The sequence below is a fragment of the Apium graveolens genome, chromosome 11, assembly GCF_009905375.1.
Source record: "Apium graveolens cultivar Ventura chromosome 11, ASM990537v1, whole genome shotgun sequence".
NCBI lineage: Eukaryota > Viridiplantae > Streptophyta > Magnoliopsida > Apiales > Apiaceae > Apium > Apium graveolens.
Window position 1 is genome coordinate 184,566,894 of NC_133657.1, and position 26,506 is coordinate 184,593,399.

General features: G+C 33.4%; 3 protein-coding genes across 3 annotated transcripts; 2 read left to right on the plus strand and 1 right to left on the minus strand.

Moving 5' to 3' along the window:
• The first annotated feature begins 8,893 nt into the window (after nt 1-8,893).
• LOC141696936 (uncharacterized) lies at nt 8,894-13,583 on the plus strand. The gene is made up of 6 exons (XM_074501095.1): nt 8,894-9,124; nt 9,220-9,347; nt 10,001-10,353; nt 11,508-11,604; nt 11,691-11,978; nt 12,335-13,583. Exons 1-6 carry the CDS (start codon nt 8,986-8,988, stop codon nt 13,304-13,306), a joined length of 1,977 nt encoding a protein of 658 aa, XP_074357196.1. The 5' UTR covers nt 8,894-8,985; the 3' UTR covers nt 13,307-13,583.
• Nucleotides 13,584-14,607: 1,024 nt separating this feature from the next.
• Nucleotides 14,608-16,214, minus strand: LOC141696240 (serine/threonine-protein kinase D6PK-like). The gene is made up of 2 exons (XM_074500410.1): nt 15,633-16,214; nt 14,608-15,406 (listed from the first exon to the last, which is right to left on the minus strand). The coding sequence occupies exons 1-2, from the start codon at nt 16,193-16,195 to the stop codon at nt 14,608-14,610; spliced, it is 1,362 nt and encodes a 453-aa protein (XP_074356511.1). The 5' UTR covers nt 16,196-16,214.
• Nucleotides 16,215-17,512: 1,298 nt separating this feature from the next.
• On the plus strand, nt 17,513-18,945 carry LOC141696241 (disease resistance protein L6-like). Its single transcript, XM_074500411.1, has 2 exons — nt 17,513-17,785; nt 18,037-18,945. The coding sequence occupies exons 1-2, from the start codon at nt 17,513-17,515 to the stop codon at nt 18,943-18,945; spliced, it is 1,182 nt and encodes a 393-aa protein (XP_074356512.1).
• The last annotated feature ends 7,561 nt before the right edge of the window (nt 18,946-26,506 follow it).

Here is a 26,506-nt window from a genome sequence, read left to right on the forward strand (position 1 = left end):
GGAAGCACCTCGACCAAATCTGCTTATGTATGTTATTCAAACAGTTTCATAAAATGGACTTAGAGGGCGCACCCTAAGACAGAGGACGCCCAAAAAGTATCAGCTAGTGAAATATAAATATTCTGTAAGAGAGAATATAAGGAGTTATCTACAGTAAGAATGTCTTAACAAAAGTCTTCCCACAATAAAATTAAGAATGTGAATATTGAGGACGCGCCTTCATGGTAGAGGCGCCTTGTCAGAAGTTTCTTGACAAAGTTATAAAGGCAAAATGATACGGCCATTTCAAAAATAGAAGATTTAATACGCCTTCTTGAAAGGCCCTCATAATTAAAAAAAATAAAACATAAGAGGGCACACCCTAATGGTAGAGGCGCCCTGGCAAAAGTCCCTTGGGAAAATCTTGTTAAAATTAGAAGGCAACTGATAAACATTACCACAAGAAAATTCAAAGTCTACTAACTAACAGGAGGCACCCCATGGGCTTGCTACTTAGAAAATTTCACTTGCAAAAGGAAACTAAATATGAAAAGCATACGATTGTCATAATAAAAGCAGTTCCAGAAAACCAACATAAAAGTAATTAGTCTTACAAGTTGCACAACATTAAAAAAGGGCTGCCACCTAAAAGTATTAAGAGATCAAGTTCAAATAGATTTAAAAAAATCTCAGTGCGCGCCCTGGGTGTCCTCGATTGGGGGAATTGATTGGAGAGAAACTGTGGGGTCAAATTCAGGCGCGTCCCTAGTAGGGACATCAGTAGGCGCACCCTCTTCTTCATCCAGGCCAAGTTCCACCCTCCTCTCCCTGATCTCAACAGCATACTCCTTCTTAAATTATGCCATTTCTACAATAGTTTCCTCACCAAACTTCTCGAATGAATAGTCAGGGTCGTTTTCCAAGAAACCAATCCTATAGAAGTGGAAACAATTGGAAAAGGCTTCGTCTGTTGCTACTCTTATTTCTTCCATCCAACCATTTTTCTCCTGATCCTCAAGATGCTCCACCCTCAGTTTTGTCCCAGCAAGCTCTGTATGGAGAAACTCAGCCTTTTTGTTGGCGATGTCAAGTTTTCCACTTCTCCCTTGAGGTAAGAGATTTGGGAGTCTTTTTCATTGATATCGTTTGAGTGGAGAAGGTCCTTGTTTTTTTTATCTCCTTGTAATCTCTCTAGGCGCGCCCTTTCCTCCAGGATACTATCTACATCCTGAGTAGAATGGAACATGAGCTAGCAGAAAGCTTTGACTAAAGCTCTAGTGGATTCTTCCAGGCTCATGCATTGTCATTGCTTGATTTCTTCATCAGTAACATAGATGGACCCAAAAGGGCCAAGAAAGTTAAGAGCTGTAGAAAAAGAACCAGAAGGCGCACCCTCTGTCCAGGGTTTTTTGGACGCGCCTTGACTCTCTGTCAGGTCCATCACACTCCTCCTTGGGATATGAGTCGGTTGAGATATTGGGATGGGAGTTGGAGCAGGTGTTTGAGTTTTCTAAGTGTCTTTCTTTGGAGCCCGGGCTTTAGGCTTGTCGTTAGGGCGCACCCTGAATGACTTAGGGATTCTGGGAGGAGCCATGTCTGCATAAAAATCATGAAAATAATTAGTGCCACAGAAGCATGACGCGCTTTGTTAAAAGGGCATGCCCTCACTGTGACATATGTAACATAAATTAAAGTGATCCTTGATAAGACGAAGATCATAAGTAAATGTAAACAAAGAATGATGAAGTGTAGTATGCAATATTGGAACTAGTAAAAAGTACTACAACAGAAAAATGGTAAAGGATGTTCTTAAACTATACAATGAGGATGCGCCCACTGTAGAAGGCGTGCCTTTGTGACTTAAAATACATCAAACATGTAGGAGCCTCGTTTTGAAGAGTGTTGTCTTCTAGTTCTTCCTCCTCTTCTTCAACCTCTTCATCACTATCTACGTCAATGACACGAGAAATAGGGTTACCTTTCCTAAACTTTATGTATTAACGCTTTGTCCCTACTTGGTCAGATAGGATCCCAACTCGCATCAGATTGTTCCTGGTAACCAATATTTTCAAATTCCATCACTCAGCAGCCACCCTAAGAAGGGCTTCTGCCCGCCTTTTAGGCGCGCCCTCAAGTTCTTTTACTATTGGTTTGTCTAAACAAAAATAAAGTTATGCAAGATGAGAATGAATGCAAATAATGTAGAAAAAAGAATGACAAAAGTTAGATAAGGCGCACCCTTACTTGGAGAAGTATTGAATTGGATCCTTATTCTTGGAACATCATATAAGTAGAAAACATTCTCTTTCCAACCCTTCTCATGACTGACTTTTCCAGAAGAAATCCTTTCCTATTGTGCTGATTGTCCACAACTAGATAGTAATATCCATGGTCAGATTTCCTCAAGCTAAAGAAATGGCTCACTTCATCCATTGTGGGTTGAGGGAATCCTAAGTATGTGTATAAGATGAATAAAGCAAGAACAAATTTGTAGCTATTGGGGGAAAGTTGAAGAGGAGCTACATCATATAGTTCGATCACCTCTCTCAGGTAAGGGTGTAAGGGCACACCCACACCTAATGAAACCAACTTGAGGCTGGTTACCATTCCGAGAATCCTGAAATCTCTCCCATAGTTAAAGATATGATGTCGCATTATACTAAGTGGACACACCCAGATTCCCTCCATGTCATTAAACTTCATCAACCATTCCAGCTGCTCATCAGAACAGGCCGATGGTAGTCCTACGCAGAATAATTTTCCATGCTCCTTCCTGAATCGTTTCTTCATGACTTCATTACATGGCTCGAAGTTGTTCCAATCAAAGTCCAACTCACTGTCAGAAACCTCCCAATGATCGAATGGAATGGGTGAGGGTGCAGGAGAGGTGGAGAATTGAAGGGTGTCTTCATAAAAAAAAATCATCTCGTCACAAAGAGGCGACAAGTTTTCTTCGGACGTACCCTTAGAATTAGGGGAAGTAGGCGCGCCCTGATATTGATGAGGAGATAAGCTTGGAGAAATTGCTCTATAAGAAATTTTGGATGGTCCAGCTCCCACGTTAACTCCTATCTCTACGCCTATGTATATCTACATTCAGTTCTTCTAGCCAATCTTTAAGATTATCGTCTTTGGGAGTATATTTTTTATAATGGAAACACAATTTCTTTCTCGGCGCGCCAACTTAGCTTGGGGCGCGCCTTTAAAGACATCTATGATAAATGCTTTTAGTCTATATCAAACATATATATTTTTTGAATTGGGCACGCCATCTTCTCAGTGCGCGTCTTCTACTTATTTCAGGATTTAATATAGTAATAAAATAGGACGCACCATCTTCTTAGTGCGTGCCTTCTACTTTTTTCAATTTTCTCTCATATTTTCTTCTTTTTGGACGCGCCCTCAACAACTTTTTCCTTTTGTTTTGACAGCTGGAAGACGAGGGCGCGTCTTCTCCCTGTCATCCTTTCAAGGAATTTCTCTCAAACCTTGGGATATATTCTCTTCCCAATACCTACTTCAAACCTCAACCACTAAACACTCACCATACTCCTGAATTCTTACACCGAGTGGCGCGCCTTGTTCAAGAGTCTAAGGAAGGCAAACTAATGGCAGATTCTTCAAACAGATCTTCTTTAGACAATCTCCCTTTGGCCCAGAGAAAGGGAAAGAAGAAATTAATCTCAAAGGATATATTTTTGGGTGTTCCCTAAATCTAAGATAACCCGGAGGAGACAGAAGAGAGACCAGAAAATTAAGTTTGGGCATAAAATATTCCAGGATAACGGTTGATGGAGAGGTTGGCCGGAAAAGGTTATGGAAATAATGAAGAAAAAGCTGATTTCGAGCAAGTTAAACCCTGTTGGTGCCGTGAGTTTCAGAGAAAAGGTAAAATAAAAAAGAAGATAGAGTAAAGTAAAAAGTAAAAGTGATGATCGTTACTTGTATTTATAGCTGATAATGATGTTTAATTACTGTCAATCACATCAATAACGTCGATCACGATTCCCGAGAAATAAGGGGAACCGTTTTGAACCGTTTGGAATCCAAAGGATGCGCCCTCTTGAAGGCGTGCCCTCTCTGATAATCACAGTTATTTGAATTTTGAATAAAAATAAAGTGATGTGTTCCAATGGCGCGCCCTGTAGGATAATATTGATAATACATAAGTTTATATCAATTTTGATAAAGACGGGTAAAAATTCCAATCCCATTTTCAATAGCATATGGAATTTGGGGGGTAGTTGTTATGCCCAAAATTTGGTATTCACCTTGATTGGGTCGAAACCGAGTTAATTGATCTTAATTAAGATATTCATGCCTGAAATTAAGGAAAGAAAAATCTGTTAATAGAAAGAAAGAAGGCGCACCCTATGGAAAAGGAGTGAAGGCGCGCTCTTATATTAAAAAGAAGAAGATGTTGTATGAATGTCCTGGAAGTTTGGGGTATTAACTATGTTAGGCGTGCCCTCACTGATAAAGGAGGCGCGTCCTGTTGTTAAAGAAGAGACTTTGTATGATATCTCAGGGTTGATCCCTTGCTTGTGGAAGATCTTAGGGCGCACCTTAGGCAGAATAGATGGCTTGTATGGGATTTCAGCATGGTTACTTGGATGGATTTTTTGGATGATTCAAGAAGAAAGGAGATTATTATTACTAACCCATTTACTGCGAGGTACTCTATTGAAGAACTCATTCCTGTAATGCAACCGCAGGAAGGCGGTGTCCGTGGTCAGAGACCTCCAGGGGTATGCCTGGATGAAAGGCCTCCTCATGTAGTCAATGAGTGTCTTCATTGGGGATGTGGGATAAATTCTGGTGTGTGCTTTGGAAGGTTTGTCTCTGTAGTCAACGGGTGTCCTCGTTGGGAGACGTTGGAGTATCCTACACTTTGCACCCAAAAGCTTGGGATCACTTGTCCTGCAATCTGGTAGGGGCTCCTTATCCGGGGGACAAGGATGCGTCCAATATTTGGGGTGAATCACGGCTATACGTGCATCCACGGATTAGAGATACAGCTGGTAGCGGAGGGTTATCCTTGGCTAGAGAGATGCCTTATCCATGAAGTCTCGAAGCCATGGACTAGCCTTGGGCCTTTTGTGGGTGGGCCTCATCGGCGAACATTCCTAAAGCTAGTAGAAGACGGTTTCCAATAGGTTTTCTACTGGGTCTCGGGATAAGAGATCTAAGCCCATTAGGTTTCTTGTTCCCCAAGAACTATGTTGGCTTGATTCCCTATAAATTGGGATATGTAGACAAATTGCAAGGGGTGAGAAGCGAGAGTGCAAAGGAGCCACCACTAACCCTTAGCAATCTCAGCCACCAATAATCACAAATACCAAACACTGTTCATAAAATCCGACGATTATTGTTCACGTTTTCCGATGAAGAACCACCGTCACAGATCTTGTTTCCGGCTACGAATCTCAAACTTTATTGCTACCAAATTCCTCCGTCAACAGAATTATCCGTAATACTTTTGAAAAAAGAGGTGTTATAGTTGTAGAAAATAAAGAAGGTTACATATTTTAGTCACAAAAGGTATTTGACTTATGTTGATAGTATAGCCATAACTACCTATAATCTATATTATAGATATTATAATATATATATATATATATATATTTAATTTGAATCAGATATTGAATTAATTGGCAGTTATGGTAAAGATTGTTTTAAAATTTAATTAAATAAAAACTAAATTAGTAGAATAAGTTGACATCATCATCAATTAAAAAAATATAGACCTCAATATGAATTGAAATTTAAATTGATAGAGAAAGTTGACTTTAATATCAATTAAAATGATATAAAGTCGGTATGAATTAGTATATAAATTGGTTCTTGTGAATTGACTTTAATATCAATTAAAATTAGAATTAATCAACTAATGATCGACCAACCAAAATTTTAATGTTTCGTTTATTATCACGTGTAATGCACACATTTTTTCCAATATTTATTATCTTATTAGTTGCATATTAATAATTAATTTTATATTTGTACATGCTTTTTAGAATATATTGAATATACTGGATAGAACAATTAAATGATGATAATTAAATGAAAATGCATATAGTTAATTGTTATTTAGCAAGAACAATTAGATTAAAAATAGATGAGAACGGTGAAATACGGGGTCGCTTTAGGATGTCGGGAGATGAGCGGTTAAAAGGGTATAAGGAGGAAACAATTTAAGTATCGATTTATTATGTTTAAATTGAACATAATATAATATATAGTAAGGTTAATTTGGTAAATTAAACGTTTATTAAAGAACATGTACCACTATCATGTGCAATGCAAGAATATCTTTTATTATATATTAATATTCTTTCTAAAAATTTAATTTGAATTAAATTCTTAAATTTTTTTATTTAAAATTTGCAAATAATAATATTTCGTGATAAACATATTACTACACGTATAGTTTCATGATCTTTTTAATAAGAGGTATTTGAAACAAATAGTATTATTGATTAAACGATATAGTATTATTGATATTTGAATGTATTTATAAAAAAATAATCAAATTTTAATTAAAAGCTAAATTCAATTCAAATTAAAAGTATAAAACAATATTTAATTATTTTGATATGGGCTTTATAAAAATTAAATTTAAAATACAAATAATTTTAATTAATTTTTATAACAAAATTAATTAAACCAGGTTAAAAATAATTATATTATTGAACCGGGCTAAAATAATTCTATTATTGAACCAGGCTAAAAAAATTAAACTAAAAGATAATTCGTTGGTCGATATAATAACATCGGGCTAAATATATATATATATCACTTACTCTTTAACAACTAAAATTAATACAATATTAAAATAAAAATAATAAAATAATAATTATTTAAAATAACCGTGTATCGCATGGGTTATAGATAAATAGAAGCTTAATTACGTAACAATCATTAAAGAAGACATGTCGATCATTAAAAAAGACATGTACCGAAATTAGTTGCATAAAGAGACCGAGAGAATTTTATGTTAATCGCGTGCTACGCCTACATTATAAATAGGGGTGTAATCGAGCCGAGCCGAATACTGTCAGACTCGGTTCGAACTCGATTAAAATAGTTCGGGTTCAAACTCGAGCTCGATAGAGCCTTTAATTTCAAGTTCGAAGTTCGGCTCGTAAAAGGTTCGGTAGGCTCGAGTTCGGCTCGAAAGCTCGAATTAATTCACTAAATATTAACAAAAAATTCGAAATATGAATATTAACAAAAAATTCGAAATATGATCGGTTCGACTCGAGTTCGGTTCGACTCGAGTTCGGCTCGAGTTCGACTCGATAAAAATAAATAATAAATAATAAATATTTACATAGAAATATATTTATAATAAAAAAATTAAAAATAAGCTCGATAAGGCTCGCGAACCTTACGAGCCGAATAATTTAAATATCGAGTTTGGCTCTGTTAAAAATTCGAAAAGCTCGAGCTCGACTCAATTATTTTCGAGCCGAATTCGAATTTTTTACGAGTTGAGTTCGTGTAGCTCACAAACAGTTTGACTCGTTTACACCCCCAATTATAACTGAAATGGAGAGATTCGCAACTAGCTCATTGTGCACGGAAGTTTGTAGTGTCTGAATTGATGTACGTGTGGACCCTCCTGAATATTGTCTTTAATTAATAATAATTATAATAAATTATTATCAATAGATTTTAATTAATCTAAGTTTTTTAAGCAAGGGTAATCCGGTAAAATTAGAATTTACAAAAAATTAGTTAATAAATTAATATCGATATATTTTAATTAATATAATTTTTTAAGTAAGGTTAATCCAGTAAAATTAGCTTATACGAAAAATAGGTACCGTACCAAAATTTTTAATATTTTATCTTTTATATAATACTAATAGATAGATAGATTATATATTAAAAATTTAAGTTAATTTTAAAATTAATTTACGCAAATAAATAAATAAAAAATACCAAAAATACTAAAATTTCAAGTTATTTTGTTATTTTTACCATTTTTTAAAAATATTTACAAAAATAAGGTACTAACAAAATCAATCAAATATGTAATTAGTATTATCAAGTCTTTTGGTTGAATTTGAGTTTACATAGAATTGCACAAAATGTTATATCTAGTTGTAGAAAAACCTTATTTTTTATAAAAAAATTTAAAATTATTATTTTTAAAAAATAAAAATATGTTTTTTGTAATTTATTTAGAAATGATAATGTTTTTGTAAAAAAAAAATTTGGACTTGGGTATTTCTAAAAAATGGTCATAAATTAATTTTGAAGAAGACTTTAAAAAAATATTTATAAATTTTTATAGTCAGTTAATAAACCGCTGTTTGCGTTTTGAAAAATTATAAAGTCCAAATCACAATTCATGCTATAAAAAGTTAAAATCATATTTTAATATAGAGATGTCTGATGTTTTAAAAAAAATGCTATTATACATCAGTGATATATCTATATAATTATATGTTAGTATTAATATTATTTATTTGAAATGTCAGTATATGTTATCATGTGTTTAAATAATTACACTCTACTCTTTATATGTCAATAATTAGAAATTCCCTTTGTGATTAAATCCTGTCTAACATTTAAATTCTTGATTTAATATTATGTAAAATATAAGTTCTTATGTGTTTAAGTAATTTCATTTTCAATATGTAGAAGTAAAATATATTAAAATATAATATAATTATATTTTAAGAATTATCCATGAAAATAACAATATTATTTTTATAAAATAAATTATAAATACATATAATCATTTAATAAATTTAGATAATACAAATTTTCTTTATTGAAAAATACAATTTTTTCTTTGTTTTTATCTCTTAAAACCATTTAAAATCTTTGTTTTGGAATTTGGGTAGTGTATGAAAAAAAGAAATCCATAAAAATGAGAAATAGGGTGTAGCCAAACGGAACATAAAAGTGGGCAACAGCCCCACCCATTACACACACTAAAAACACACAGACACACTATCCTACCATTCTTTTTCTTTTCTCCGCCGATTCAAAATGCCTCCCAAATCAAAAGAAAAGCCCAAACCCTCAGCCACATCCCAGACATCGATCTCAATCGAGGATCTCTTCACTTCTATCAAACGCCATGTCGACCGCTCCGAGTTTGAACAAATTGTTAAGCTCTCGGATCAAGGTTATCTAACATTATATATATATATATGTGTGTGTATTTAACTGTGTATAATTCAATTTATTGTATCTAATTTTGTTTTTTGTTCTTTTGGATAGTTCTATCTGCAGCTCCCGGTGATGAAGATGCGTTGCTGTGCAAAATTGTGGCATTGATTAAGTGCGATAAGATCGATGATGCGCTTGCGGTTATTGGCAAGGTTCCCAAGGACTTTAGCTATTTTAAGGTATAATTACCATTCAGTGTCCAATTGATTTTAGGTTCTTGTTGATTTCGAATTGTTGTGGTTTTTATCTTATGAGTTTATGACTGTTAGTAAATAGATAGTGTTTGGTTACTGTAAGTGAACTGGATTTGAGGACTTTTAAGTTTGTGATATATATATATATATAATTATCTGATGTATAGTTTTTGCTATTTACAATGTGATATTTACTAAACAATTTTGAGTTATTTGTTATACATGAGAAATTTTGCTGTAATTTACTTGTTCGTTTCTTTTTATTAAGTTAATATTTCTAGTTTAAGAAGAAATGTGGGTCGTTTATACATGGAGGCGACTTAAAGATGATATTATCACCTTTCATAATTCACGATATCCATCTTTTCAGTCAGCTTCTATTAAACTTTATATGTATATGTTCCTTAACAGATTGTATATATAGCATCACCTGGTTATTTACTTTTCATATTTGTAGCTTAACTTAGCCACATGATATTCTGAATTTCTAACTGCTCAATATCTATTTCTCTCTCCCTCAAAGTTGACTCTATTCTTTTTATGCTATGACATCGAGATATAGTATTATGGTTTCTTAAAGATGTCAGCCCCCTGACCCATGAATGTATTACTAATTAACATGCCCTTCTTTTTGGTAGGCATATTGCTTATACAGGAAAAATAAGTTAAAAGAAGCTATGGAATCCGTGAAGGGTCTGGATGAAAATTCTTCAACTATGCTATTAGAATCCCAGATTCTATTTCGTATGGGAAAAATGGATGCTTCTGTTGATATCTACCGAAAACTACAGAATTCAAAAATAGATTCTCTAGAGATAAATGTTGTTGCTGGCTTGGTCTCAGCTGGAAAAAGTTCAGAAGTTAAAGGAATGATGGATGCTCTCCGGGTTAAAGCAACAAGCAGCTTTGAGTTGGCATACAACGCTGCCTGTTCACTGATTGATGAGCTCAAGTTCACTGATGCAGAGCAACTTCTACTCTCATCTAGAAGGTGATATTCAATATTTGGTAGTTTGTTGCAATCATTCCTGTAGATCCGTTAATGTTTATATACACTTTGCATGGTTTATATTGTAGTCTTACCAGACTATGGTGCTATTAGTTTCCTTGTTGTACAGAAAGGGATGTTAACAACTGTATGTTTAATTCTTATCACACTACTGTTGGAAATATCGAAACTTATACAAGATCTTTCGATTTAAATGTGGTGTCACTGTCACTTTGACTTGGAGTGTCAGCTAGTTCTAATTGGAGTTGAACTATGGGACCAATTTCATTTACATCATCAGAGGATTTACCTCGCTTTTACAGTAATTTTGGTTCTTGTGGTAGGAAGTGATGGAACTTCCGTGATGGTTTTAATTGTATGCCTATTGGATGTATATCTATAAAATTATTTCTCGATGTTAAGTATTTTAATTAAATACAAAAAATCAATGATGACTTAGTAACCAAATCCGCAAGTACTGAATAGTTTTATACACGTGCAGATAATTTTAATCTCTTTGTTGTCTCTACACATGGGAACATCTTCCTGTCTTCATATTTTGTCCTCTTAAAGGAGGATAATGATATTAGGAAGTTCTACAATTACCACAAAATGTTTATGTTTCATAATATAGGTTTCCATATTGGAACTTTCGTAATGTCTGAATTGTATGCCTAATGGATATATCTACAGAATTATTTCTCGATGTAAAGTTTTCTAGTCAATAACAAAACATCAGTGATGACTTAGTAACCAAATCTGCGAGCACAGAACATTTTTATAAACGTGCTTATAATTTTAATCTCTTCATTATTGGAACAATTTTCTGTCTGCATAATTTGTCCTGTCAAATAAGGAGGATGCTGATTTTAGGAAGTTGACTATTGCCACAAATTGTTTATGATTCATGATATAGGTTTCATATAGGATGTGGTAATTGCTGCTGTTGTAATTGGTGTCGGTGAAAAATAAGCATATGACTAGCGTGTGATTTGCATGCTACTTGATTCTGTCAGTATTATTCATTCTTTCATGCATACTTGCTTGAGTTATATTCCCCCTCTGTGCTGTATTTAAATTCCATCACGTTTTCTTCTTTGGATGTTTGTATCCTATCTCTTTGAAAGTTTTTGTCACTTTTTGTTGGTGCCTGTTAGAATTGGGCAAGAAACTTTAATGGACGAGAGTTTGGCAGATGACGAGATAGAAATTGAATTGGCACCAATTGCTGTCCAGTTAGCATATGTTCAGCAGGTGAGATGGTGGTCGCATAAAATGCATTCTGGTATTTTGCTCTAATAATAATTTGTCTGGCTCATCAAGAATTGCTCACTTTTCAGCTCATGGGCAACACTAAGGAAGCTGTTCAGTCATATACTGGATTAATTAAGCGAAATCTGGCAGATGAAGCAACACTAGCAGTGGCAACAAACAACCTTATTGCTTTGAAAGGTCCTAAAGATATCTCAGATAGCTTGAAGAAGCTTGATAAGCTTATAGAGAAAAGTGGAGGGCCTGGGAGCTTCCAGTTTGCTCGTGGACTAGACTTGAAGCTTTCCCCAAAACAGAAGGAAGCAATATATATTAATCGAATGCTGCTGCTACTTCATTCAAATAAGCTGGACCAGGTACCATGTGTTTTCCTGCATTAGATCTTCACCAGCCCATATAACACCAAAGTAGACTATTCATATGATTAGTGCCACAGTGAATTTGATAAGACTGTCCATTTACGCCATAATGGTGCAACTTGGTAAAATGAAAAATCACATCCACAATTGTGGTTATTGGCCAAGTTATTATAGGAAAATTAAATTTACAGTTGGTATGAAATTTCACTCCCAACTTACATACACAAAATCTGAGCTTTCTAGAATATATTTACTGATCTAAACTATCACAAAGTGCTATTATAATGATTAAGGTGCGTGTCCACAACATAAACAATGCCTTTGTATATATTTAAAATGAACATATTTTACAGGCTCGAGAACTTGTTGCTGCATTGCAAGACTTGTGTCCTGGTAGTGTGGTGCCGATACTGCTTCAAGCTGCCGTCTTTGTTAAAGAAAATAAGGCTGGAAAAGCTGAAGAAATATTGGGGCAATTTGCCGAAAAGTCCCCTGAAAATTCCAGAATACTACACCTTGCAAGGGCTCAGGTTGCTGCTGCTGCTGGTCACCCACAAATTGCAGTTAATTCTCTTGAAAAGATACCTGATATTCAACACATGCCTGCTACAGTGGCTACCCTTGTCGCTCTCAAAGAGCGAGCTGGAGATATTGATGGGGCAGATGCTGTTTTTGACTCAGCAATTCAATGGTGGTCAAATGCCATGACTGAAGAAAACAAGCTTAGTGTAATTATGCAGGAAGCTGCTGCTTTCAAGCTTAAGCATGGGCGTAAAGAGGATGCAGCTCGTTTATATGAAGAGATTGTGAAAAGTCATGGAAGTATTGAGGCTTTGGTAGGTTTAATCCAGACAGCTGCACATGTTGATGTTGAGAAAGCAGAGGCTTATGAGAAGAAACTTAAACAACTGCCGGACCTGAAAACCATTGACGTGGATAGTTTAGAGAAGACGTCGGGTGCAAAGCATGCTGAGGGTGGATCTCATATGGGCACAACTACTTATGAAGACAGTAACAAAGAGAAAAAGAAGAAGAAGAGGAAGAGAAAGCCCAAGTACCCCAAAGGGTTTGATCCTGCAAATCCCGGTCCTCTACCAGATCCGGAGAGGTGGTTACCTAAACGGGAGAGGTCTAGTTTCAGGCCAAAGAGAAAGGATAAGCGGATGGCCCAAGTTCGAGGATCTCAGGGTGCAGTGGCTAAAGAAGCTGGAGTTGTGAACTCAAAATCAAACCAAGCAACCAGTTCCAAAGGGGCGTCAAACAATACAGGTCCAGAGCCATCAAAGCCTTCCTCCAAGTCATCAAAAAAGAAATCGAGGAAGTAGGGAAATCTCCTAGCTGGAGGCAAATCTACACTTTTGTTTGCAGTTCCTATAAGATTTGTACTTTTATCCAAAAGCTAAAAGTTCTTTAGGTTAGAACCATGCCTGATAAGAAACTGATGAAGATGGCACTGAAATTCTATATTGGCAGCTTTGCAGTCTATTTATTATATTGTTATTTGAGTACCATACTTGAAAGTTGCAGTCTTTAGTTTGGTTGGAGTAAAAGAGGATATACAGTTTGATCGATTTTAATGGAGAGATCGGTGGGTTCTTGTTATTTTTGAGTTGCGTTTTTCTTTTGATGTTATATGCTGAATAAGCAATGTGGATACAGCCAGAATTAGCCTCATATGCTAAGGTTGAGTTTCCCTGTTGTAAGCCATCATATTCATTTACAAATCAAATGCAACAGGTGCATAAAACATCACCAAATTGTTTACTTGAAGTTGATTTGACATGTTATAACTTACAATGATATATATTTAAATGTCAGAGTTTACTCTTTAAATTAAAAGTTATACCTTGCCAAATGTCAATAGTAAAGTCATCTTTTGATCGATGTGTGCTTTGAGAAGTATCATTAACTAGCAGAGAGCATGATTTAACCAGGAACCCTTTTCGATTGTTAATTTGGCTACTAACTGTAATAAATTATCTTAGATTACTATTAATTGTTGATTAGTTTCGAAAGATTGGTAGTCACTGAACATAACTTATTGAAGCATGACCTTCTTGTCTTGATATCTGCAGTATCAGCCTACAAAAACAACTAATGACTAGTTAATTTTAGTGCTTGATCTAATTGCTTAAAGTTTTTTCTTCTAAATATACTAGTCACCTAGAAGATTCATGATGAAGCTGCAAATAACTTCTCTAAAGGTTGCAAATAACTTCTCTAAAGTCTTTTGTTATCAACTTATATATTACAATAGCCCTTAGAAATGGAACAGCTCTTCGAAGAAAAACAAATATCAAGCTCAATAATGGAAAATAAAATACACATCTGATGCTAGAAATAGGAGTGTATACTGTTGACCAGACAGAAAAAACAAAAAAACAAATCCTTAAACCGAATTTGATACCGTGTTAAGTAACATATGCATGAAAAACCTTAAGGTATCTGAGGAATGTCCCAACAGGAGGATCCTATGCTATTCAACATATACAAAGGTAAAAATAATTGATAAAATTCACCATTAAATTTTAGAAAAACAATTGTGCCTCCTTGTGCTCCAAACTCAAACTTTAAAAAATACAAAGATAAGTGGTTTTCTTGAGACTTGCATGAAACCCAAGTGTAGCTAATAATACTCCACATTGTTCTTGAGGCTATCACCTTTTGCAGCCTCCATATCTTGATGCATTGCTGTCTTTGGTATGGAGGGTGGTGTTGTACACCTCAGCAATGCCCAGTTGACACCGTCGAAAAAGGGATGGTGTTTGATGGCCGTGGCCCCAGTCGTGGATCCCATCCTCTCCATCGGGTCTTTGTTTAACAGTTGATTGATCAAATCTTTCATGGAACTAGGCATTGCAGGCTCCTTGGGAAATTCAACTGCTCTGGCTACAATATTGGCTAGTGTAAACTCATTGTCAACTCCTCTAAAGGGTGTCACACCGTAAAACATCTCATATATGAAAATTCCTAGTGTCCACCAGTCCACTGCATTTCCATGACCTTCACCAGATACAATTTCCGGAGAGAGGTACTCATGTGTTCCAACAAACGACATAGACCGCGTGTCAATAGGCTCTGCTACTATGTCCATTAAGCCACGGTGACCAGGGCGTAGGCGACGTTTTCTTCTCATATACCCTGGACGTAAACAGTAGATATTGGGTACTTTGCAGTTGGGTAGAATGCGAGAAAATGGGGTTTGTTTGACTGAACAAACGGCTAGCGAGTTCCTGGTTTGGATTCCTTGATCCTTGACAAGTGCAATTGGTGTCGAGTTGTCACATTTGAGGCAAAGATCGAAATCTGTCAGCATAATGTGACCGTCCGATCTTATTAACACATTTTCAGGTTTCAAATCCCGATAGATAATTCCCATCATGTGAAGGTATTCAAAAGCCACTACCACTTCTGATGCATAAAACCTGCAAAACTCACCACATATTAACTCTATCTACTTGCAAGAAAGAACTTCATGGATACAAAAGTTTAATAGGAAATATACAATAAACATAATCATAGCTTAGATAACTGTAGGCAAACTGTGAGCAGAACATAGATCAATAAGACATGTATTGGGCCTAAAATGCTATTCTAATTATGTAATGCAGATCAATCCAATTTTTGTAAATATGTAAAATCCTTAATTACCTGACTGCAGCTTCATTAAACCTACGGTCTGGTTGTCGTTGTCGGAGAATATGAAGGTCGCCACCAGGACAAAACTCAGTCAACAAACATGACCATCTATCAGAGTCAAGTGTAGCATAAAGTGCTGGCAAAAAAGGATGATCTAACATTTCCAAAATTTCCCTCTCAATGTTAGCCCTGCTTTCTTTACATCTACTAGCCAACTCCTCTTTGTCCATCACTTTAGCAGCAAAAACACATCCCTCAGAGCCCTTTATCTCGACAAGGTACACACTTCCAATGTCCCCACTTCCAACTCTCTTTATAAACCGCAAATCATTAATGCTAAGATCGCCAACTTCAGCTTGAAATTGCCTTACCGCATCCCAGCATGCATCTTTGGAAGGTGCATGAGGTTTGCTCGAGTACGAACCAAGCCTGGAGGAGGGCCATGTGATTGCTTCTGAGCCTGAACTAGAGCTTAGTTTAACTTCTAGAGTCATCGAGGAGGTGGATAAGGGAGAGTCGATACTAAGAGCATCCATGTCTAGGCTCTCAGTATTATATTCCACGCACTGTTGCATAATGGTGCTTTCGATTTTTCTTTACCAGGGGAAAGTTGGAGGAATGAGCTAGAAAGAGTGGAGATTTGTAGAATTCTGAAAAGTGAGAAAGGGAATGAAATAGGTTTGTTTATTTAGGGCCGGCAATACGTAGTCAAGTCATGTTGCCGGCATTTCAACTGAGACATGATACAAAAAACATGACCCAAATTTTTATTTTGAAAGTTTTGGCTTTATTCATTGATTTCCTCAAGTCTTCAAGTGACTAGTCTAAGGTATCAAAGTTCTTCTTTAAAATATCCAACTTAATATATTTGTAATTATATAGAAATGATTTTCTTTATTATTTACGCCTAAATGTAATGAAACATATGTGAACATTTTCATTTTACAGTATAATATAGTTGATTTTTGAATTTAGGATGTTTTTCTGCAATATAATCTAAATAGTTTGCTTCTACAGCAAGTACACTTGTGCAGTTGGAGGACATGTCAGCAATCTTGAAGCTAGGAACTGGGCTATAAACGGTAAATGGTAGCAGAGATGGGAGCAAGATGCTAGCATCAGTTAGAAATTCGGTATTCAAATGCTCTTTGTTCATAAATCTAATTTTTAGCATTACTGCTCCAATCTTCTTCTTTGGAAAAATGTTGTGTTCTTCTTTAAGGTTGCTTGCTTTCCTTGTTAAATTATCCTTCAAGTGAGAGATATATTTTTTATATTTGTTTAACTTGCTAGCTTGTTGTGTTCCATGTAGAAGCATACTTTGCTGTCCCAGATCATGTTTTTCAGCCACAATGTAGGACCAAATTGTCTCCATCCATTCAAACTATTAGTCCCATTTTAAACTTTGTATGCATCCAAAGAATACTACCAAGTCAATCACAGGCTTCTATTTTTCAATGTTTTAGTAACATCTGAGTCTCGACATAATCAGAAAAATGACAAACAAATTAGGACAATGACTGATATTGGAATATTCTAACAGTAGCCAATTGTTCAGATCATATAATACTAATATGAGAGTCACCATATGAAATGTGCCATTTGGACATCTCAAAATCATTTTAAGAGACTTTCATTGTTTAAAAATTGCATTTACATAAATATATAACTAATTGTCGATGATAACGGTGACAAGAGTTAATTTAATTGCCGTCTGCAGAACAACAGCCAGTACATCTATAGTTGTCATCATAGATGGTTCCATTTGTTTTTTTTTTGTCTGCATCTTTGGATTGCCGAACCGCCATTTTCAGTTATGTTGTTATTTTTTCTCATAAAGCATATTGGTTGTTTCAGATATTCTGATTTGAACATCTTCAACTGAACTAATAATGGCTTCTACAAGTTATAATCACAATCCATCACCTTATTTTTCTACTCGATGGGAAGTTTTCTTAAGCTTTAGAGGAACAGATACAAGATATTCATTTACTGATTATCTGTACAATTCCTTGCATCGCACAGGTATTCGAACATTTAGAGATGATCCTGATCTACGCAGAGGAGAAATAATCTCAGATGCATTGATTCAAGCTATTCATGAATCAAAGTCTTATGTTGACCAAGGTGGGGAACCTGTCAGGATACCAGGTCTCCAAAAATATGTAAGTGATAATTTTTATATCATCTCTGTCGAGATGAGATTCTGTTAGAACAAGTTATGGGTCAACTTGGCTTTGTTGTGTCCTTTTTGAGGGGAAGTCATGTAAAGTAGAACAGTTTTTAGTAAATTCATATAAAAACAGATAGCTATAAATATAGCATTGCAGGTCTCAAGCTGATACTCAATTTAGATTAATTACGACACTTGCATTGCAGGTCTCAAGCTGATATTATCAATAAAGTTGTTGATCAGGTATTACTCGAAATAAATCCCCTGACTTTGGAAGTTGCCAAACATCCAGTCGGGCTGGATTCTCGTATACAAGACATAACAACATTGTTAAGCAGCGATGCAGAAGGTGTCATCAAGATTGGTTTACATGGTATGGGTGGAGTTGGAAAAACTACTCTAGCCAAAGCTGTGTATAACCAAAACTATCACTGTTTTCAAGGCAGCTGCTTTTTAGCAAATGTAAGGGAGGTTTCACAGACAGAAAAAGGCCTAGTATGTTTACAACAACAACTTATTAATGACGTTCTTAGATGTAAGAACATTCACATTGACAATGTTGACCAAGGAATTGAGTTGATAAGAGCTAGAATTTGCGTGGCAAAAGTTCTGATTGTTATTGATGATTTGGATGACCCGAAAGCACTGGAATATTTAGAAGGACCATTTCCTTCTGGGAGCGCAATCATAATAACTACAAGAAATGAGGATCTACTCGATTCAATTAAAATAGAAATCAAATACAAGGTAAATGAACTCAGTGATGCTGAGTCGCGTGAACTTTTTACCCAACATGCGTTTAAAAATGATGAAATATCAGACACATTTACGCAATTGTCTGAGGAAATTTTAGAACGTGCTGGAGGTCTTCCATTGGCTCTTATGGTTTTTGGCTCGAACTTGCTTAACCAATCCGAGGAAGGATGGAGATGGTTCATTCACAAACTGAAACGAGTTTCCATTGACGATGTTGAAAAAAAACTAGTGGTTAGCTTCAACGCATTAAAAATGGTCGATCCTATGCTGCAGGAAATTTTCTTGGATATTGCTTGTGTCTTTGTTGGAAGAAAGATAGAAGAGGTCACCAAAAATTTGGAGACTTTTTATACGTTCGTCAATCATAATATTTGCATTTTAAAGAAAAGATGTTGATTAACTATGAATGACAAAGATGAATTGGGGATGCATGACTTGCTTCTGGATATGGGAAGGGGAATTGCACGTAACAACTATCCTGACGAGCCTGGAAAACATAGTAGGTTGTGGATATTACAAGATATAAACGACGTGTTGAAGCACCAAAAGGTAAGTTCAATTTTCGTCAAGTCAGCAATGGTTACATATTTATTTCATGGTTTCAGATGCCTTTATATGCTACTGTTTCACTGATCAACTTGTCCTTAATGAATTATGTATACAAAATTGCTTATCATATGAAATTTGTGTTGAAGAAGCACAAGGAAACTCTCTACCTCTTTTTGTCTCACTTGAATTTATATATAAAACATTGGTCATCTATTTTTTCTCTTGTATATATGTTTTAGGGAACAGAAACGATCAAAGTTATCAGTCCTCGCAACTTTTACTACCAAGATGCACTACAGGGAGTATCATATGCTACTGAAACATTCAAACGGATGAGTAAATTAAGATTTCTTTACCTCAAAAATGTAAATCTCACTGGAAGATTTGAACAGACATTTGAAGATTTAAGGCTGCTCAATTGGGATTGCTGTCCTTTAAGATGTTTACCTTCAGAATTTAACCCACAAAAACTTGTTGTCCTTGAGTTGCCTAGTAGCAGTATGAGAACATTGTGGGAACCAAACGTGGTAGGTACAATCAAAATGTTTCTTGCGTATCTGGCAATTGTATCCGTGTCTGATTTTTTTCCCAATTACACTTAATTTTACAGGCCTCACCGGTGTTACCAAATTTAAAGACTCTAAACATGTCGCAGTCTCCATACTTAACAACAACTCCAAACTTCAGTAAATTCCTGTGTCTTGAAACTATAAATCTGAAGGAATGTGTTAGTTTAGAGGATGTCCACAGATCAATTGGAAATTTGGCGAGCCTAGTTTCCTTGAATCTTTATGGTTGTTCGAACCTTAGAAGTCTTGGGGACAACTTTTGCAAACTCTAGATATTTCTAGATGTGAGAAAATAGAAATATTACCAGCTCAAATGTGGAAGATTAAAACGTTAGAGTACCTACATGCAAGCGGTGCTATTATTTTAAAAAAAATTCCTGATATAGAATTAAGCCAGACTATATTCCATATTCCAAACCTTGGATGTATCTGAAACTGCTATCACTGCCCTGCCTTCAGGTATTAGTCAGTTTTTAAACCTACAGAATCTTTTCCTTAAGGATTGTTGTCATTTGTTGTCCATCGCAGAACTTCCTCCTAATCTGAAATGGATAAAGGCTAAGGGTTGTACGTCAATGACAAGATTAGTAAATCTATCTAAGTTGAAACAGTTGGAGGTATTGGACCTTACTCGTTGCAGCAGTTTGAGAGAGATCCATGGATTAAAAGAACTCAAATCTTTACGACGACTTTGTTTGGGGGGTTGCAACTTATCTCTTCTGGCAAACACTTTTACAGAGCCTTTCTTTCAGGTTTGGTTGATCTTCATCTCCAATATATTGGTTAAAAATCAGTGCACCAAACAAAGAAGTCTTTTTGAAGTCTTGAAATTTAACGTTATGTCTATCTTTTTTTTTTTATTCCTTAACTCTGAAATTTAGCTGTTTCAACTTACCACACCACTATCTTGTTTAACAATTTTACAAGTATAATCTAATAATTATATATCCGTTAATTACAAGTCTTATAATGTGCAGAAAAGAACTAAATGATAACCAATATTTGCTTAATCAGTAAAAAAAGTAGCTTGCATATCAGATGTTTATGCGAGATTATTCAATATTATAAATATTATTTGTTATATTTTGGAACAGGATTACCCTGTTCTTGGGAATTACATTAGATTTCATACTTCAGAGTTTCCAGATTGGATTAGTAACGTCAAGTGATTCAGGTCAAGAGTGTCTAAATGGCTACCAACAGTGTCACACAGTTTCTTGAAGATGATTCTTTGCTTCGACCACTTGCAGTGCCCTAAGATGCGACAATTAGTAGTCTTAAAAATAGCAGGACTGATCATTTTCTTCAGACAGGAAGGAACAAAGGGTTAACCATTATAATGTTAAGGCATATGCTAGTAGTACTAAGATCAATCTTTTTTTTAAGAGATGCAGATGATAGAATATACAAAGAACATTCAGTTTTTGGAATTCAAACAATTTCTTATGCACATCAAAGGTGGACATGCATCTTTAAAATTCATACAGACCACACTATCTCTTTCTGAAGAATTTGGGAAGTCATAATTACTGGTCATTTATTTCCCATCTACAGAAAATGTTCCAATATTAAGACATGTGAAGTAGAACCAATTTCTGGGGTTCCAATTTCTGGGGGTTATTATTATGGATCGTTTATATAACCCTAAAGAGGGAAGGCGAGGGAAGGTGCATGCATTTTCGTATTAATTAATATGGTTATTTTTTGCATGTAGTAAGCAATTAACAAAATCAAATTCATTATTTTAAATGAAATCATCTCTATAACCTCATACTAATTATACATCATAATCTCAGAAAACATTATTTTATAATGCTATCATACACAATCAGATTTAAATCAGAATTTTTTACCTCTTACAATAGCTTTCTGGTCACCGGAAGTCTCAACTCACCCTTGCCCTATTATCCATAACGCTCTCCAAGCTCCTTTGGATATTCTTTGGCTGGATGCAGGAGTCCTCACACGGTCTCTTCCATATCGCTATTCTTCAAGATATTATTTTTCTGAACCAATTCTGATTGTATATAATACTTATAAAATAATCTGTTTCTATTATTATGATATATTCCTAGTAGAGTTTATAGAGAGTGAAGAAGTTTAGCCAGACATATTCAGAGAGAGAGAGAATTGAACTTCAGAAGAAATTGGTATCAGAGCTAGTAATAGGCGGGAAATGAACAGTAAAACACTGTAGCAAAAGTAGCCGTGAATAGTAAACAGTGAATAGTAACTAATGAATAGTAAAAAGGAAATAAAATTTGATGGTTAAATGAGACCTCCGACAAGAATAAATAGAGAAATGAATAAAAGATATAAATCTAAAATAATAGCAACTCTATTAATTTTATTTATAGTAGAAAACAAAGTAACACAACAGATGTGTAAGAAAATTTTATACAGACAATTAATCTGACTTATGGAAGATTTAAGGATACGATCAATTCAGTATATAGCTGATAAAGAACCAACATATAATAGGCTAATAAATCAACATATTGAAAGTTGTAAGATAAGCATGCAAATAATAAATGAAAAATTAGATATTATAGCTATATTACAAACAATGTTGGAAGAAAGAGATGAAAAAATTAGGAGACTAGAGGAAGAAAAACTTTTATTAAAACGAGAAAAATTTATTAAAGAAACTAATTTAGAAATCGAAATAAAAGACTTAAAAGAAGTATTAACTGAACAATATAGATTAATAGACGATTTAAAACAAAAAATTAAAAAATGAATTGGACAGATCCAAATGCAATAACTAGAAATAATAGAAAACTAAAGCAATTAATAAAAAATCAAGAAAAATTAGAAATAGATCTGGAAAAATTACTAGAAAGAAAAAATAAAATAACATGGACAAGAGAGAATAACGAAGAAATTATGAGAATTTACCAACAACTTGGAAATATGATAATAACATTTAGAAATGATAAACTAAGAATACAAGGACTTAAAAGAATAATTTTAACAAATAATATAACTGGATAAAATATAGATGGATAAAATGTCATTAGAAGAAATAAGTGAAAAACAAGATATGTATTATCAAATGGATGAATACGAACGAGGAACATCACAAACCCTAAGTTTTAAACCAGATATATATAATCAAATTCAAAGTGAAACAGAAGAATTAACAATAAAAAAGATATTCAAGACATCATATTTTGAAAGAAATAAGGAAGTTAGGTATATAGCCCAAAAATATGAGAATGTAATAGATATAGATACAATAAATGGAAAAACAAGAATAAATTTAATAACAGATGGATTAATAAAAAGAGAATTATCCAAATTAAAACAAAAGGAAGCAAATAAACTAAAAAACATATATTTTGGAGCAATAGAATTTACAATAAAAGCATATTTTCAGAAAAATATCGATACTCCTATACAGATATATGTATTGGATGATAGAATAATAGGAAATATACAAGATTCATTAATAGCAGTAATAAAAGGAAACTTGATATATCAGAAATTAAAATTTATAATACAACCCGATTTCAGTATATCACTAAGGGATGAAAATAAAGAAAGATCTTTAACATTATACTATAAGTTAGATGGAATAAAAATGCAAAAAGGAAGTAAAGTTATTAGTATAGAAACCAAAATGGTTTATGCTATGACTGGAAACCATCACGTAAAGAAACAAACGGAATTAGGAATAATAGTACCAAAGTTATATAATGATATATTAGAAAAAATTGAACATAAAGAAGAATCTCAAATAACAATCCCAGAAGAAATTACAATAGATTTTAGTAATAGACAAATGATTTCAAGGCAAAGAATTAAACCAATATTAGAAGGATCTAGATTAAGTTTTAGAAAAGAACAAAATCCTATAAGATTAATTAGATCAATGAGTATGACGAGTAGAAAGATAGATTTAATAAAAATAGATACTGATAGTTTGAAAATAAAAATAATAATATTTGACGAAACAATAACAAGAGACTGTATAGCAGAAATTAATACAGGAGCTACCAAAAGTTTTATTCATATAAGCAAGGTAAATGAAGAAAATTGTAAGTGGATAGAACCTCAGACTTACAGATATGCAGAAAATGATAGAGAAATATTTATTACTAAATGTACTAATTTAAAGTTTAAAATATTAGACTTGGAATATAATATAAATATAGGAGTAATAGAATATGATAGTTCGAGTGAATTATTATTAGGAAGCGACTTCTTAAAAATGATAAATTATAAAATTAATAATAATGGAATAAAGATAGTAGATCAAGGAAAAGAAAGATTTATAGAAAAACTATGAATATACAAGAAAAATTAAGGAATAAGAAAGAAAAGTTAAAGAAAATACAGAGTATGTTAGAAAGCGAAATAGATTCACAAATAAAATATTTAGAATATAAGGAAAGACAAACAAAGTTAGAAAATGATATTAAGAAATTAGAAGAACAGAGTAAAAATACTAGTAAATATTGGATAGATGTTGGAAATGGTTGGAAGAAGCGAATCAACAAATAATAAAATGTCAGACTCAGAATTTATAAAAAATTTATGGGAAGAAATAATAGTTAAGGAAAAACTAAATGCAATAATGAGATTGGTAGAAAAACAAGATAATCAAGAAAATTTGAGACAAATAATAAGAGAAGAGTTAACAAGCTTATGGAATAATTCTGAAATACCTACTTTAAAAATGATACTAGACAAGTTAATAAAATTAGAAGAAGGAAAACAAAAAATTATACCAGAAAAAGAAATTACAAATAAGCCAGAACTAAAAGCCATAAATGCATGGAGAAGAGTTAATGAGCCAATGATGATAGATATAAGTAAAATGAAACCTAATATATCTGAACCAATAGGAAAGGTATTAGATAATTTGGGACAACTTAGTAAAAAAGGAAAGTTCTAATGGAAACTAAAGAACAAAAAGAATATAACGTGATAACATTTTTAAAGAATCATGGAAAAGAAATTTTAGAAAGAGAAAAATATAAGTATGAACCATTAAAAAAGGAAACAACTAGTGAAAACAAAGCTGAGTTTAAGATTGATACAACTGTGATAGAATATTTAAAGTCAAAATTAGAACAACAAAAGGAAGAAATAGAAGAAATAAGGACGGAGAATAAAAAATTACGATTAAATACTAATGAAGAATGGTTAAAAAAATATAAAAAATATAAAAATAAATATAAAGAAACTAAAAAGGAACTAAAAGATGTAAAAAGAGATTTAAGACAAACAAAAAAGGAATTAAATGAAAAAACAGAAGAAAATAAAAAAGAAATAGAAATATTGAAAAGGCAATTAAATAAGTTAAAAGGAAAAAAAAAGATACAAGTGAAGTTTCTAGTACTGTATCTACAAATAATAATACAAGTACTAGTGAATTGGAACAAGATAATTTAGGAAAAACGGTGAATATAATAGAAGAATATAACAGTAGTTATGAGGAAAATTCTGAAATGGAAATAGAAAATAAAAATATAATAGAAGCTTTAGAAAGAATGAAAAATATAAATGCAGTAATAAAACAAGAATCGAATAGTGACCAAGAAGATACAAATAATTATACTGATATAGAAACTGAAGGAATAAAAAATGAGGAGATGGATAACTACCCAGAAGAAGAAGTAACCGACCATAATATGGAAGTTATAACAAGATATAGGAACACGATACCAAAACACATACCAATTGGACAACATAATGAATTTAAAGAATTTATAGGATCAATGTCACAAGGCGTAAACTTGAATGGATACTTTTTAGACTTAGATAATGTATATGAAGAACAAGAAATTAGCAGGAGAATTACTGATTGGAATTTAGGAATGTATATAGCATTAATGAATTCTACTCATACAGATGAGTTAGAATATACTTATAACTTGATCTCAAAAACGTTAATCGGAAAGGTAGCATATTGGATAGAATCCATAGAATATCAGTTAAAAACTGAAGTACTAAGGTATGCAACGGATTGGAAATCAATGTTACAAATATTTGATATGATATTAAAAAGAGAATTCTTAGGAGAACCTTGGATAGTAGCTAGAGACCAAATTTTAATAGAAAGAAAAATAGAAATAATAATGAATCTAAATAACATGAAATGCTGTAAAATTAACAAGTTACCAGAATATACTATAAGTTTTACTAAATTCTTTTATGAAGCTAGATTCTTACCCGAAGAAGGACATATATATCAACAATTATATTATGATCATTTACCAGAACCTTATAATACTGAGATAACTAAGGAATATAATAAGTTAGAACCTCGTGAGAACACTCTGGGTGAAAGAATAAGAGTACTAAGAGGATATCTAATGAGAAAATGTGAAGAATATAGGGTACAACAGAAGGTTAAAAAGGATAAAAATCTAGGATTAAGAGAAATATGTGGATTCACTGAAAGAAGATTAGTATTTGGATGTGAAGATAAAAAACCCTATAGGAACTATAAGAAGAGGTATAATAAGAAAAAATCATATGATAAGTACAGAAGCAAACAAAATAGAAATAATTATCCTTATAAATACAACAGATATAAGAGAAAAAGATTTAGGAAATTTAGAAATACACCAGAAAATAGGAGAAGATATACAAATAAGAGAAAGTTCAGAAGAAAACCTTTTAAAAAAAAAGATATAAGTGAATGTAAATATTGGAATTGTAATGAAAAAGGACATTATGCTAATAAATGTCCTAAACTGAAAGAAAAGAAAGTAAAATATATAAATACATCACAATTCATAATGGAAATAGAACAAATTAAAGAAGATGACAATAGATGGTATGAATATGAAGAGTTTTATATTAGTGAAACTGATAATGAAATAAAC